Here is a 12,805-nt window from a genome sequence, read left to right on the forward strand (position 1 = left end):
GAGAGCAGCTCGATTCTGCCGTGGTTTTTCCGACCTGCCGTAAGATCATGCTGAGGCTTCCTGACAGAGGACGAGCACTGCAAGTACAATCCTAGTCTATTTGATAGACAAGGAATAAGTTGGAGCTAGGTACAGTGAATGCAACAATTTTTATTTTAATATATATTGTTTTGGTAGACTGCGGTTGTAAAGTCCCCCCCTGAGGCTCAAGAAGGCCCAAGTCGAGCCGGCGATGCCCCCACTGTTTGAGCCTACCACAATACCCATAGCTCTGTGTACATAACAACAGGTATCACGTAGATATATTTGGTAGTTATATCCCAGGATAAACTTATTCTAGGACGAGATAATTCTTGGTTACAGCTCATGCGTCCCAGGACGTTGGGCATAGAGTCCAACATGAGAGAGCCCTTCCGTACTATTGCGCAACAAGAGTTTTGCAACACCTGCCATTGAGCAGAAATAAGGATAAAATATAAGAGATCATATATGGGCCATCTGAAATCATGCTTGTTTAATGACTGGTCATCGAATTGTTGTATTGGTTGTAGCTACTGTGACTTCTGCGGGTAGAGCGACTTGCTATGCTGTTTGATTCCGCGCAGAACGACACGTGCACGATTTCCCATCCAACGGACTCCAATTCACTGCCTTTTCTGCCTGAAATGTCGCTACGCACCTCTATATCCATCTAACTGACCCAGAAAGTGATCTTAACGACTTGATTGTCTGAATGCCAGATTCGGATTCGTGACAGAGCTGTTTAGTGGGGCGCCACTAAACGCGGGCCTGCTGTACGACGCGTCTCCAGCGACGCGATACATGGTCACCCAAATTCGGCCGCTATACCTCAGCCCGCCAGACACATTGACGCAGCACTTTTTGCCTTGAGAACGCTTAGTGACCGAGGTGCATTGTTATACATTCAAACCTGCTCAAATGAGCCACATTGCCGCAAACTATGCTTTCGACGACATCTCCCGTGCCCGTTCCCCAAAGCATGGCGCAACACTCGTTGAAGCGCGACAGGCCTCATGATGTAGAGCCAGAACCTGTGCCCAGGTCGAAATCCCGTGTCCAGGGCCCCTTTATCGACGATGATGAAGATTCAGCCGACGGGGACACAAACTCGAGACCGGCATCCCCTACAAAGAGGTCCATGCTGGAGCAATCCGAAGACAATAGCGAACCGCAGTTTGCGTTACCAAATGTAGCGGCTACGACAGAAACCGAAACGACCGAATCCCTCGATCCAGAGGCGCTTATGGATGATGGCCCAAACAAAACACAGTCACAGGGCACTGCCTTGCCTGTATTCTCGGGTTCGCTTTTCGCGTGCCTGCGGCCCACGAAATACGACATCAAGACGTGTGACGGCAAGGCATATTCAATCAAGCAGCGCCAAGTCAGTGCCGCTGTCTCATACGATCAAATAATAGCTGCTCGCTCGAAAACGAAGGAAGGGCGGGCGAAACGAAGTTACTATGGAATCGACATCCATAAACTCATGAGCAACGCTAATGATGAGCTTGCTGAGCGCACAGCGAAGACACGGCCAGCGCCAGACGTGCCGCAGCAGTCTACTGAAAAGCCTGAGCCTGCACGGCCTGGCAAGAAAAACAAAACAACGCTCTTGTGGACCGAAAAGTACCGTGCGAAAAACTTCATGGACCTCTGTGGTGACGATGGCACCAACCGAGTTGTACTCCGTTGGCTCAAGCGCTGGGACCCTATCGTGTTTCCTGGTGCGGCCAGGTCAAATCATGGAGTCGCAAGACGACCAGGCTCCAAACTACAAGCAGAAGAGGAGAAGCCTCACAGAAAGATCCTTCTCCTCACCGGCCCCCCGGGACTGGGCAAGACTACACTCGCGCATGTCTGTGCGAGGCAGGCTGGTTACGAAGTCCTAGAAGTCAACGCGAGCGATGATCGCAGTCGAGACGTTGTCAAGAATCGCATTCGCACAAGCTTGGGCACCGAAAACGTCAAAAATGTCACAAATCGCAAAGACAGCGAGGGCAACACAAAGGCGGCCAAGCCGGTCTGCGTTATTGTGGACGAAGTAGACGGCGTTGTGTCGGGCTCTGGAGGCTCTGGCGAGGGCGGCTTTGTCAAGGCACTGATTGACCTTGTATTGGTCGATCAAAAGAACAGCTCACCTAGTGCCGCTTCATACGACAACTCGCGAAAGAAGAAGAAGGGCGATGACTTCCGCCTGATGCGACCCTTGGTTCTCATCTGCAATGACGTCTACCATCCTTCACTCCGACCACTTCGGCAGTCCAATCTTGCCGAGATTATCCATGTTGGACGCCCATCGATTGACGCTGTCGTGGGCAGACTGAAGGCCGTGTTTGAAAAGGAAGGCATCCCCTGCGACAAGGACGCCTCGAGAAAACTCTGCGAGGCAGCGTGGGGCATGACGAGCGGCATCGATGCAAAGCGTGGCGCCGAAAGCACTGTCGAAGGCGACCTCCGTGGCGTCATGGTAGTAGGCGAGTGGGCAGCGGCGAGGTTCCGATCTTCATTGTTGGCGGCGCCAACTCAGCGGCTGACAAAACAATGGATCGAAGCACATATTCTTGGCGATCTCTCCAGTGGTGCAGCCGGAGCGAGAGGGCTTGGTCGCGGCAACGTCAAGGACATCGTCAGCCGCCTCTTCCGGGAAGGTGCTGGGTTTCCCAAGCAGGCTATGGATCTGTCCATGTCCAAAAATACACAACACGAACAGCCCAAAACGGAGCTGAGTTTCAACGAGCAGGCCAAGAAGTACGGCATGGACCGTCTCAGGCAGATGGTCGAGACGAGCGGCGAAATCAGCTACATCATGACGGAGATTATGTCCGAGTATCCCAACCGCGAGTACAACGACGACTTATACCTCAGCAAACCCAACCAAGCATATGACTGGCTCTTCTTCCACGACACTTGTCAGACCCGGCTGTTTTCCAGCCAAGAGTGGGAGCTGACGCCGTACCTGTCCCAACCTGTGCTTGCGTGTCACCATCTGTTTGCTTCCCCTAAACGCCACTACACCAACAATACTGGCGGTGGTGGTCGCTGGGGCGCCGATGCCGCTGAGGAGGATGCCGGCCCGCCGATGCCGTTTTCCGGCCCGCGTGCCGACTACCAGGCCAACGAGGCAGCCAAGCACAACCGCTCGGCGCTGCAGGCCATGCAGAGCCAGCTGCCGGCGTCGCTGGGCCGCTCGTTCCGCAGCGCCGAGGACATGGCCACCGACTTCCTGCCGTACCTGGCGCGCATGATCTCGCCCGACGTCAAGCCCGTGCTGGTCAACGGTAGCGAGGGCACGACTGCGAGCGTGCGCAAGGAGAGCGAGCGGGTCATGGTGAAGCGCGCCTCGGAGATCCTGGCCGAGGTTGGCATCGAGCTCGTCAAGGGCAAGATTGAGGGGGACAACTTTTCGAACCGCGCGCCGCAATGGGTTTACCGCATGGAACCGTAAGTTTTCTTCTTCCTTCTCGCAAACCCCTGTCATCTAGTAAAATGGATAATGCTAATGTGATTTTTCTTCCGCTCCATTTACAGTGACATCGACACCCTTTCCCATTATGAATCAGGCGCCACGCTCCTCTCGTCGCAGGCCCCTACACGATATGCCGTCCGGCAGGTCCTCGACCAGGAGCTGCGCCGCACCGTGGCCCTGCGCGAGAACCAGGCACGCCAGGCACGCTTCCAGGCCGGCGCCGACTCTACGGCGGCGGCGCCCTCGTCCACGGCCGCAGCGGCCGCCGCAACCAAGACAGCCAGGACAGCCGCGGAACTGGCGGCGCGCCTGCACCACCCGCACGACGACAAGGAGAATGGCGGCGACAAGACTCTGGTGAAGAAGGACTTTTTCGGACGCGTCATCCAGGTGCGCCCGCTGGCGGAGCTCAACTCGCAAAACAGCGAGTCGCAGACGGCCAAGAAGAGGCGCAAGGTCTGGGTGACGTACCACGAAGGCCTCAACAATGCGGTGCGCAAGCCAATCTCCATGGCCGAGTTTCTGAAGCCGCTGTGAGGGCGGGCAGCTGCGTGTTTGATGTGTGTACATGATGGCGTGGGGGTGAGCAGTAGCAGGATCTGGTTTAAAGCACTTTGGCATGCTCCGGAATAGGCGTTTGGAATACTCATTGTTCGCGTCAAGTTGCGCATACCGTGTAGTCTGGGGATAAAGGCGATTGATATAATATGGAAATGGCATACTTTCGAATCAGCTCTATTTAAACATTGCGATTTGCATACACAATAAATATATATACATTGTCCCATGCATGACACCTATAACCGTTTGTGCGTTTATGTATTCAAAGATGAAAAGAAATGACAAACACTGCAGAAAGTACAAAAGCATATATATCCTTCACTAAACCCCCCTTTACAGAATCCCCGTCCGTTTACAGCTTCGGCTTTGGTCGCTGCGGCGGCGAAATCAGCGGGTCGTACACGGTGCGCGACAAGCTGTCGGTCGGCGTCGCCGTGTGCGCAAACAGGCTGCGCGTGTCGACCATGCTCGGGTGGAGGTCCTTGACCGACGCCGCGCCGATGAGGCGCATGTTCATCTCGAGCTCGTCCTTGAGCAGGGCCATGGCGCGCTCGACGCCGTCCTGGCCGTAGCCGCTCATGGCGTAGAGGAACGGGCGGCCGATGCCGACGCCCTTGGCGCCCAGGCACAGGCACTTGAGGATGTCGCCCGCGCGGCGCACGCCGCCGTCGACAAACACCTCGAGCTTGTCGGCGAGGCCGTGCCGGCGCAGCGCGGGCATGGCCTCGGCGAGCACCTCGACGCCCGAGGGCGCAAAGTCGAGCTGGCGGCCGCCGTGGTTGGAGACGACGACGCCGGCGACGCCGAGCTGCGCGGCGCGGAGCACGTCCTCGACGCGCTGCACGCCCTTGAGGACGATGGGCATCTTGGTGATGCTCTGGAACCAGGGAATGTCCTTCCAGCTCAGCGAGGGGTCGATGAAGGAGGAGATGGCGCGGGCGGCGCCCTGGCTCGTGTCCGTCTTGGAGCCCGCCTGCACGCTGGAGCCCTGCTCCTCAAACTTGCTGCGCATGTCCTTTTCGCGGCGGCCCAGCATCGGCGCGTCGACGGTGATGAAGAGCCCCTTGCAGCCGCGCTCCTCGGCGTGCTGCACAATCTTGCGCGTAATCTCGCGGTCCTTGTTGACGTAGAGCTGCAGCCACTGCACCTGGTCGCCGCGGCGCGCGTCGACAATCTCGTCAAAAGAGCACGACGCCAGCGTCGGGATCATCTGGATCACGTCGTGCGTCTGCGCGGCGCGCGTCAGCACCACCTCGCCCTCCGGGTGGCCCAGCTTGCCGAGCGCCGTGGCCGAGATGTAGAACGGCACCGACGTCTTGCCGCCGAGCATGGTGGTGGAAAAGTCAATGTGCTCGACGTCGACGAGGACCTGCGGGCGGAACCAGATGCGGTGAAAGGCGCCGTGGTTTTCTCGGAGCGTCTAGAGGCGGGTGTGTGAGTTAGTGTGCTGCTTCGCTGTCTGGGGTAGGAAGAAGGGAGCGTACGATTTCGTCGTCGGAGGCGCTCGAGTAGTAGCCCCAGGCCGTCTTCTTCATGACCCGACGGGCGACGGCCTCAAAGTCGAGCAGGTTGTAGCATTGCGACAGCAGGGGCTTGAGCTCATCGCGCGCCTTGCGCTCAATCTCCTCGGGGTCGTCGTCCTTGTTGGCCGCCTGCTCGACGGTGCTCATGTCGACGGGGCCGAGGTGCTTGGCGTGGTCGAGGTACTTGTCGAGGGTGTCGGGGGGATGGATGGGCTCGAATTCTTCCGTCGCATCTTTGCCCTAGATAAGAAAGGTCAAAAATTTGCCCCGAGCGGTGCGCGTATTTGAAGTTTGGAGAGCTTACAGCGTATTTGAGAATGATTTTGGAGCCGCCGGGGTGTTCTGGTCAAAACGCCGTGTTAGATTCTTCTTCCTCGGCATTCAGAGGCGGTGGGTGGGTTAGGCGAACCTGGCAAGAACTCGGTCACATCATATGCTTTTCCCTGCAGAGGCCCGTGTTAGATTTTTGCAATGCGCAAATCTGTATAGACGCAGCAGAAGGCGGATTGGGCCGGCATACATGGACAATGACCCAGCACGAGTCGGCACTGTTGTGCTGCGCGACGTCACCACCTTTTAGCGTCATTGTGGTGGGAGCTATCGTATATCGTGGTTTGGCGTCGAGAAAGTCTGGGTATCGCGGTGTCAATGCAAAAGGTTTCGTTTCGCGAGCGAGGAAGAGACGAGAGAGCCAGGGGCCGGAGACAAAAAAGGCTACAGGTAAAGTTGGCTGGGCGGGTGAAGGAGGGAATCTGGGGGTCAAACGAAAAAAGTCGAGGGTGGTCCGTAATCGCATGCGTCCGCCCACACGGACGGACTTGGGGAACCGAAGATGGGCGGAAGCTGGGGCAGCGGGCTGGTGTGGGGTAAAAAGGCGGCAGCATTACTACAGACAAGCTAATTAGCTGGACGAAAGGAACCGCAGATTATTATTTGGTCCTCCATTTTTAGTGGCGATGTCGCCCCAAACTGACCTTTTCGCAGTGCCGTCTGGACTGATTCGACCAATGTACGGCCAACACTTCATCATTAGTGGCACCCCGCTGTCGTCGGATAGAGCGTCCCGCTATTACCGCTATTGCCTCTGTCCGGTCCTTGCCAATCATGATGCTGCTAAATATCAGCGTCCCGACGGTACATTCATTCGCCTTCCGTTCTGCCGACCACCGCTGTCTCTCTCTCCTCTCTCTCTCGCCGCCCGCCTCGAAGCCCTCGACATCATCGACAGGCCACCAGCTGGTTCAATGACGTAAATCGTTCCCATAGCCAAGGCAATGCTAGATGATTTGATTCAAGCTTTTCTATTCCATGCAACTAATTGATCCAATCCACATGCAAAGTCGCAAAACTATAAATAAAAAATGCAGTCGAATAACAATAACAACGGCAATGGTGTGGTTCCAATAAGTGCATGGAAAATCCAACAAGTCAACATGTTCCCGTAAACTGCTTCTTAGTCCCCATCTTCCGCCCCTCCACTTCAAGACTCTTATTTCCACGCGCTCAGCCCTGCCCAGGGATCATGAGGTTGCTGCCCCTGGCCAGACCGAGCTTGCGAGCCAGGTGGACGGCCTCCGGTAGGGTCATAATCCTGGTTTCCGTAATGTACAGTCTGTTGCGGCCCCAGTGGCGGAGGCCCCGGCGGCGGCGGTGGGGGGACGAATCCTGGAGGCACATAGCCCGGCTGCGCGTGTTGCTGCTGCACGTGCTGCGACTGCGACTGCGATGAGTACGAGCGCTGGTGGTAGCTCTGGTAAGGTTGCTGATGCGTATGCCCAAATGAGGTTTGCGTCGCCGGTGGTGACTGAGGGCCTTGCCGCATTGTGTTCATGCTAAATGATGTCTGGTTCGGTGGAGGTGACTGAGGGCCTTGTCGCATTGTGTTCATACCAAATGATGTCTGGTTCGGCGGAGGTGACGTCGGTCCTGGGGTGATTCCGTACTGGCTCGGGTTGTAAGTGGGCTGTGAGAATGTGCTGGCTGGGGGAGCCGGGCTCGAGTACCCGCCATATGTCTGCTGGTGCGCTGGCGGCGAGTTTGGCATTTGGTATTGGCCCTGGTAAGTGTTTGGTTGCTGGTAACGCGGCGCTTGTCCCGACTGGAACAAGGGGGCCGGAGCTGGTCGTGACTTTTGCGGTGGTGATTTTGTGCCTTCCATATTCATGCGCTCCATGAGACCGCGAAGACGCTCTTGTTCGAGCGCAGCTTGGTTGCTGCGGTTCGATGACTTGTCTCTTTCGATTTGGTCAAGAAGTTGTGCGCCCTCGGCTCTGCGATTATTGACAAAAGTCTCTACATTCTTCTCCAAGCTCTGCACCGTGTCTCTCATTTCGCCATACCAGTTCTTGGCACTTTGTAGTCCGGCATACAGGTCGAGAAATTCTTGGTACGTGCGCTTGTACCGGTTGATGACAGAGGAGCGCTGCCGTTGGACAGTTTCATACTTGCTTTGTTCTGAGCGCACTCGCCTATCTTGCAGCAGGGCGTTGAATGTGGAAGTCAGCTCCTTCATGAGAGCCGATTGTTTGTGGTTGGCTTGCAAGAGACGGTTTTGATGAGGCCTGAACTTTTCTAATTCCTGTTGGAACAGCTGGTTCTCGTAATTAGATATTGACTTTTTGTTGAGAATCAATACCTGGGAAATATCGTCGTTGTGAATCTAGCGGAGCCATTAGTACAGCTCTCCGTCTCGCGTTGCAGTCAGACACTTACCTTTTCCTTCAGGTCCTTGAGTACTTGATTTCTCTCGCGCTTGATCAAATTGAGCTTCTTGAGAATGTCTTCAATGATGGCTATTTGATCCATTACACTTGGTCCACTCTCGCCAAAGTCGGCATCCAGCAGGTTTGGTTCAATCCCAGCAGGGCTAGTAGCCTGGCTGCTGCGAGCTCGAGCTTGCGAGATGGCCCTTGTGAACATTTGGTCAACCTGACCCGAATTCACGGCATCACGCATTTCGTTGAAGTCAGGTTCATTTTGCTGCAGCTTGCTCGCCAATTGTCCATCGCTTCGCGAAGCTTCGTCCAGTGCTTCACGATAACCTCGAATATCGCTTCGCAGAGTTGTTGTGAGACGCGCACTGGGTTGTTGACTCCACTCGGCGCTGTATTTGGATCGCATCTTTTCGCAGACGCCCTCCTCTCTGTCTAGAGACGTTGAGCTCTCTTCCAGTTTCTTGATAATGGCTCGCTTTTCCGAGTTTAAAAATTCGAATATCGAAGCAGGGTCGTCATGCGTAGCGATGTCTTCACACCATTGCCGGAAGTTCTCATCTGGTGGAATGTCTTGGTCGAAGCCGCCTTTCAGTACCTGCAGTGCGCCGGGAAGTCGCAGATAATCCAAGCTAGCCGCCATCTCGCCATTAGCAGTATCGACCTTTTCGGTTTCGGCTCGGACGAGCTTTGCTTTTTCCTCGTCGTAAAGGCTGGCGGACTCTGTGACGGCCATGGGTACAATTTTGGCAAACAGGTCGGGCCCGGTTATGCGCTGGATATCTTGACCCGCATACAGCTCGCTGACGGGGATGGGCTTCGCTGCGGGAAGCTTGGCAATTGCGGGGAGACTGGCCTCGGCCGGAACAGTTTGGTGGTAGATGTAATCATTGTCTTTGAGTGCTTCTTTGTGCTTATCTTGAACGGCAGAGTAATGGCGCTTGCAAAGTTCCTGTAGTTGCGCGCCGGTCTCTGCGCTTAGATTCGAGCTTGAAGGCACGTTGCTGGGAAAGTTTCTGGCAAGTCTATCGGCTTCCTTTGCAAGAGCCTCGGCAGCCATGAAGCGCGCCACGGCAATTCCGTGTTGATTGGCTTGATCGTCAGCCAGTCCCTGGTAGTATTGAGCCATGGAAGTAAAAAGACTCGTCTTGATGGTGACCATTGTCAGCCACACCTTTTCGAAGAGGGCCTTTGTGACATTTTCCTGTACGCCTTCTAGGGCTTGGCTGTAGAGATATGCCGCTTGCGCGGCCAGCTTGGCGCGGAGGGCAATCTTGGTATTGTCCTTGGACTGCTTCTCCATGAAGATTTCTTGCGCCTGGGCAAGCATGACATTGATCAATGCTTTGACGGTCTCTCGGCTCAAGTCAAAAGACGGCGCGTGGAGAAAATTCTCATTGATATATGTAAACATGCCAGCAGAGGCCTGGAAGGAGTGGTATGCAATTTTGAGGGTCGAATCATCGGCGCGGTTCTGAAGGGCGGCGTGAGCGGAGAGAATGGCTGAAATATTGAAGATGACGGAGGCTTTCTCGAAGGCCAGAGAGTACTGCGTCGTAGGTTTATGGGTAAATGCATCGAACCTGCAAGTTGTGTCAGTAGGGATCCTCGTCGGTGTCTGTCGATGGGCTTGGACTGGGTTACCATGTGAAGGAGATTTTGATGTGCTGTTCGTCAATCGGAAAGCGCAAGTCGAGCAGCTCGAGTTGGCCGTAGTATCGGTAGAGCATGTCCCGACCTGAAGTGCTTTCCTTTCCGGCGCCGCGCATGTCCTGGCGTAGTCGGTTGAGGGTCTCGCACTCTTCGGCATAGCGCTCGGGGTCGTCACCATAGGTGTTCCGAATGTAGCTCTTGAGCGGCGTGACCCAATCGATTTCGTTGGTGGCCTTGACAGGCACCGAAATCATGGGCGACTGGGACATGTTGAAGAGTGAGCCGCCGGTTGGACGGGTCGTGGGTGAGGAATGTCAAGAGTGTTGAACGAAGACTCGGAGGCAGCAGGAGACAGGGCCGTCGTCGTCGTGGGGTGATGCGGCACCAATGGAGACTGGCCGCCTGGGCACTCGGAGCTCTTGAGCGAGGTGGGATCGGAGACAAGTCGGGACGATTTAGCTTTTGGGTTCCTGCAGTGTGATGGGCAGGGCGAATCGCACAGGCGGTCGCATATGATGCGGCCCGTTCTCGATGTGGCTGCTTCTGCTGCTGCTGCTGCTACTGCTAAAGGAGCTGGGGCCGCTCAGGTGGGTGACGAAGCTTTTGGCGGGCGGCTGGGGGATTTGGAGACGGCAAGTGGATGGTGCTTCAGCAGCTCCGAGGCGGCGGGGGGTCGAAGCTCGGCGGCGACGCGTCAAGTGGACGACAGAAAAGGAAAAGAAGAGTGCAAGGACAAAGAGAAAGGCTCAGTGTCGTACGAGAAAGGCCCGCGAGCAAGGTAAATGTAGCTCTCGAGGAACGAATGCTGGGCACCGCAGAAGCGGGGTGGACGTAGTGCTGGGCGGCAGCCTACTCACTCAGTACCTACCTTAACTACCTACCAGTACAAAGAGTCCGGCGCTTCGACGCTGGGCCAGCCCGGCCAGGCACCTTGTAGTTAGCGGGGCATGACGCAGCTTCAGGCGACGGGTATCCCTACCTTTAGACCCAACTTGGTACGTAATTACCTAGGTACCTTGTTTTGTACGTACCTGTATATAAGCCAAATCCAACACAACAATTTATAAAGTGTGGCGTACATGACGTGAATTTTTGACAATCCAACAAACCTCACTACCTAGACTGCTACAACGCTTGTGACACATCCGAGCCCTCAGAGTCAGAGTCCGCATCGTCGACTGCGGCTAGGCCTGATAGTGCTATTGACCATACCTAGGTAGGTAACTATCTCGGCCAAGTCTGCGCCTGTGGTTGAGATGGGCCACCTATTCGAGGCATCTTGGCGGAATTCCATTCACATTCTATAACCTTATTTTCGCCAAACCAGTCCCATTTTTACTTTGTTACCAGTACAGAAAAATCCTGTCCAGAGAAAAATGTCTGGTTGGCGTTGGTGACTGGGGGGCGGTACATGAGCTTTGCGGCTTACAGCTATACCTACAGGTACATGGCCACTGCCAGCAGCAAGACGCAAGGCCAGAATTGATAGTGGACGCCATGACGCAGAGAACCTAAACGTGAAAATAAACATCAAATAGAACGAAAGGGGACATGGAGGATCGGGCAAAATAAGGCTGCGTTTATTGCCACAGAGTATACGAACGATGATGGCGACTTTACCTACATAGAATGCAAGGCCGAGTGGATGGTACTCGATGCAACTTCGTCAGGTCTTTGCAATCAATCCTGGGCTCCATTGTTGGCGAATAGATGGATGTATGAATTGGTTGATATGCAAACTTGTCTTATTCCTCTTCTCTCCTTTCCTTTTCTCCTCTCTTGTTTTCTCTATTTTCTGCCTTTACCATGTTCTTATACACCCCCATCTCTCTTTCTTTTGCTTTATCTTGTAGAATAGAACATATTCAATATGACTGGACTTGGGCGTTAAGTCGCACTGCCTGTCAACACACTTCATTGTTACTTTCACCAAAGTACCTGTGGCCCATTGCAAGGTCCCCCCCCAGCTGCGTCAACAACCTCACTTTGCCGTCAGTCTCCCTTCTTCAACACAACCAGCGCCTACTTGACAACGATAAGTGTCTCAATAAGCAGCGCTACCGAAAACAGTTGCAAGAAAACATACGTCTCTCAGCAACCAAAAATCATCGTTTCACTGCATCCTTCCCATTCAAACCCTCCTACGTCGTTCTCCTATACGCGCCGAGCACGCTACACCTCCTCTTTCCTGTGTAGCCGCCGGCACTAGTGCCAGTTTGGCATCTACTCATCGTCGAGCCATGATTCGTCCAACATTAGATGCTCTGACTCCTTGGTGCGAGGAAAAGAGCAGTCTGCTTTTGTGAATACCATGTTGTGTGTCTGCTTCCTTTCCTGCCGCGTCACCTGTGCCCTGCAGGGTAGCGGTCTGATGGACAAGCAAAATGATGCCAGCGGCAGCGATGCACGCGTTAGACAAACATCAAGGGCTTCTGCATGCAATATTTGCATTGTCCCTCACTCCTCGCCAAATTTGTGCCACCAGATGGGAGACACTGCAGCCATTGTCATCAGTGCCACGAACCACAGTTGCATGCACCGGATTGTCCTATTTGCCTCTTCTCACCAGTTTGTACTTAACGCGTCGACACCTTCTTTGTGAGGCATTATTCTATTCACGAATATTCACCACGGCAGTCTTCCAACTCCGATCCCCCAACTCATGTTCATTTCCCTTCCCGTATTCTCCAGCGAATAAGAAGCCTCAACGGCCTTGTGGCGTGTCACTCCAAGCGCCAGCTGCTCTAGCGTATTGTCACTCTCCACCACCAACGTCCAAACTGCCACCTGCTCATTATCCTCCGAGACAACTCATCGTCATCCCGGCACTACCCCTTAACGCTTTTATAGATTGACTCGGCAAGTGATTT

General features: G+C 54.6%; 3 protein-coding genes across 3 annotated transcripts; 1 reads left to right on the forward strand and 2 right to left on the reverse strand.

Moving 5' to 3' along the window:
• Positions 1–961: 961 nt before the first annotated feature.
• LMH87_006942 (uncharacterized protein) lies at positions 962–4,024 on the forward strand (the record flags this gene model as incomplete). Its single annotated transcript, XM_056191953.1, has 2 exons — positions 962–3,462; positions 3,550–4,024. 2 exons carry the CDS (start codon positions 962–964, stop codon positions 4,022–4,024), a joined length of 2,976 nt encoding a protein of 991 aa, XP_056060220.1.
• Positions 4,025–4,400: 376 nt separating this feature from the next.
• LMH87_006943 (uncharacterized protein) lies at positions 4,401–6,157 on the reverse strand (the record flags this gene model as incomplete). Its single annotated transcript, XM_056191954.1, has 5 exons — positions 4,401–5,468; positions 5,533–5,811; positions 5,876–5,913; positions 5,981–6,014; positions 6,092–6,157. The coding sequence occupies 5 exons, from the start codon at positions 6,155–6,157 to the stop codon at positions 4,401–4,403; spliced, it is 1,485 nt and encodes a 494-aa protein (XP_056060221.1).
• Positions 6,158–7,060: 903 nt separating this feature from the next.
• On the reverse strand, positions 7,061–10,204 carry LMH87_006944 (uncharacterized protein; the record flags this gene model as incomplete). The annotated part of the gene is made up of 4 exons (XM_056191955.1): positions 7,061–8,230; positions 8,284–9,393; positions 9,457–9,865; positions 9,927–10,204. The coding sequence occupies 4 exons, from the start codon at positions 10,202–10,204 to the stop codon at positions 7,061–7,063; spliced, it is 2,967 nt and encodes a 988-aa protein (XP_056060222.1).
• Positions 10,205–12,805: the final 2,601 nt, after the last annotated feature.

Source organism: Akanthomyces muscarius, chromosome 1 (assembly GCF_028009165.1).
Source record: "Akanthomyces muscarius strain Ve6 chromosome 1, whole genome shotgun sequence".
Lineage (NCBI taxonomy): Eukaryota > Fungi > Ascomycota > Sordariomycetes > Hypocreales > Cordycipitaceae > Akanthomyces > Akanthomyces muscarius.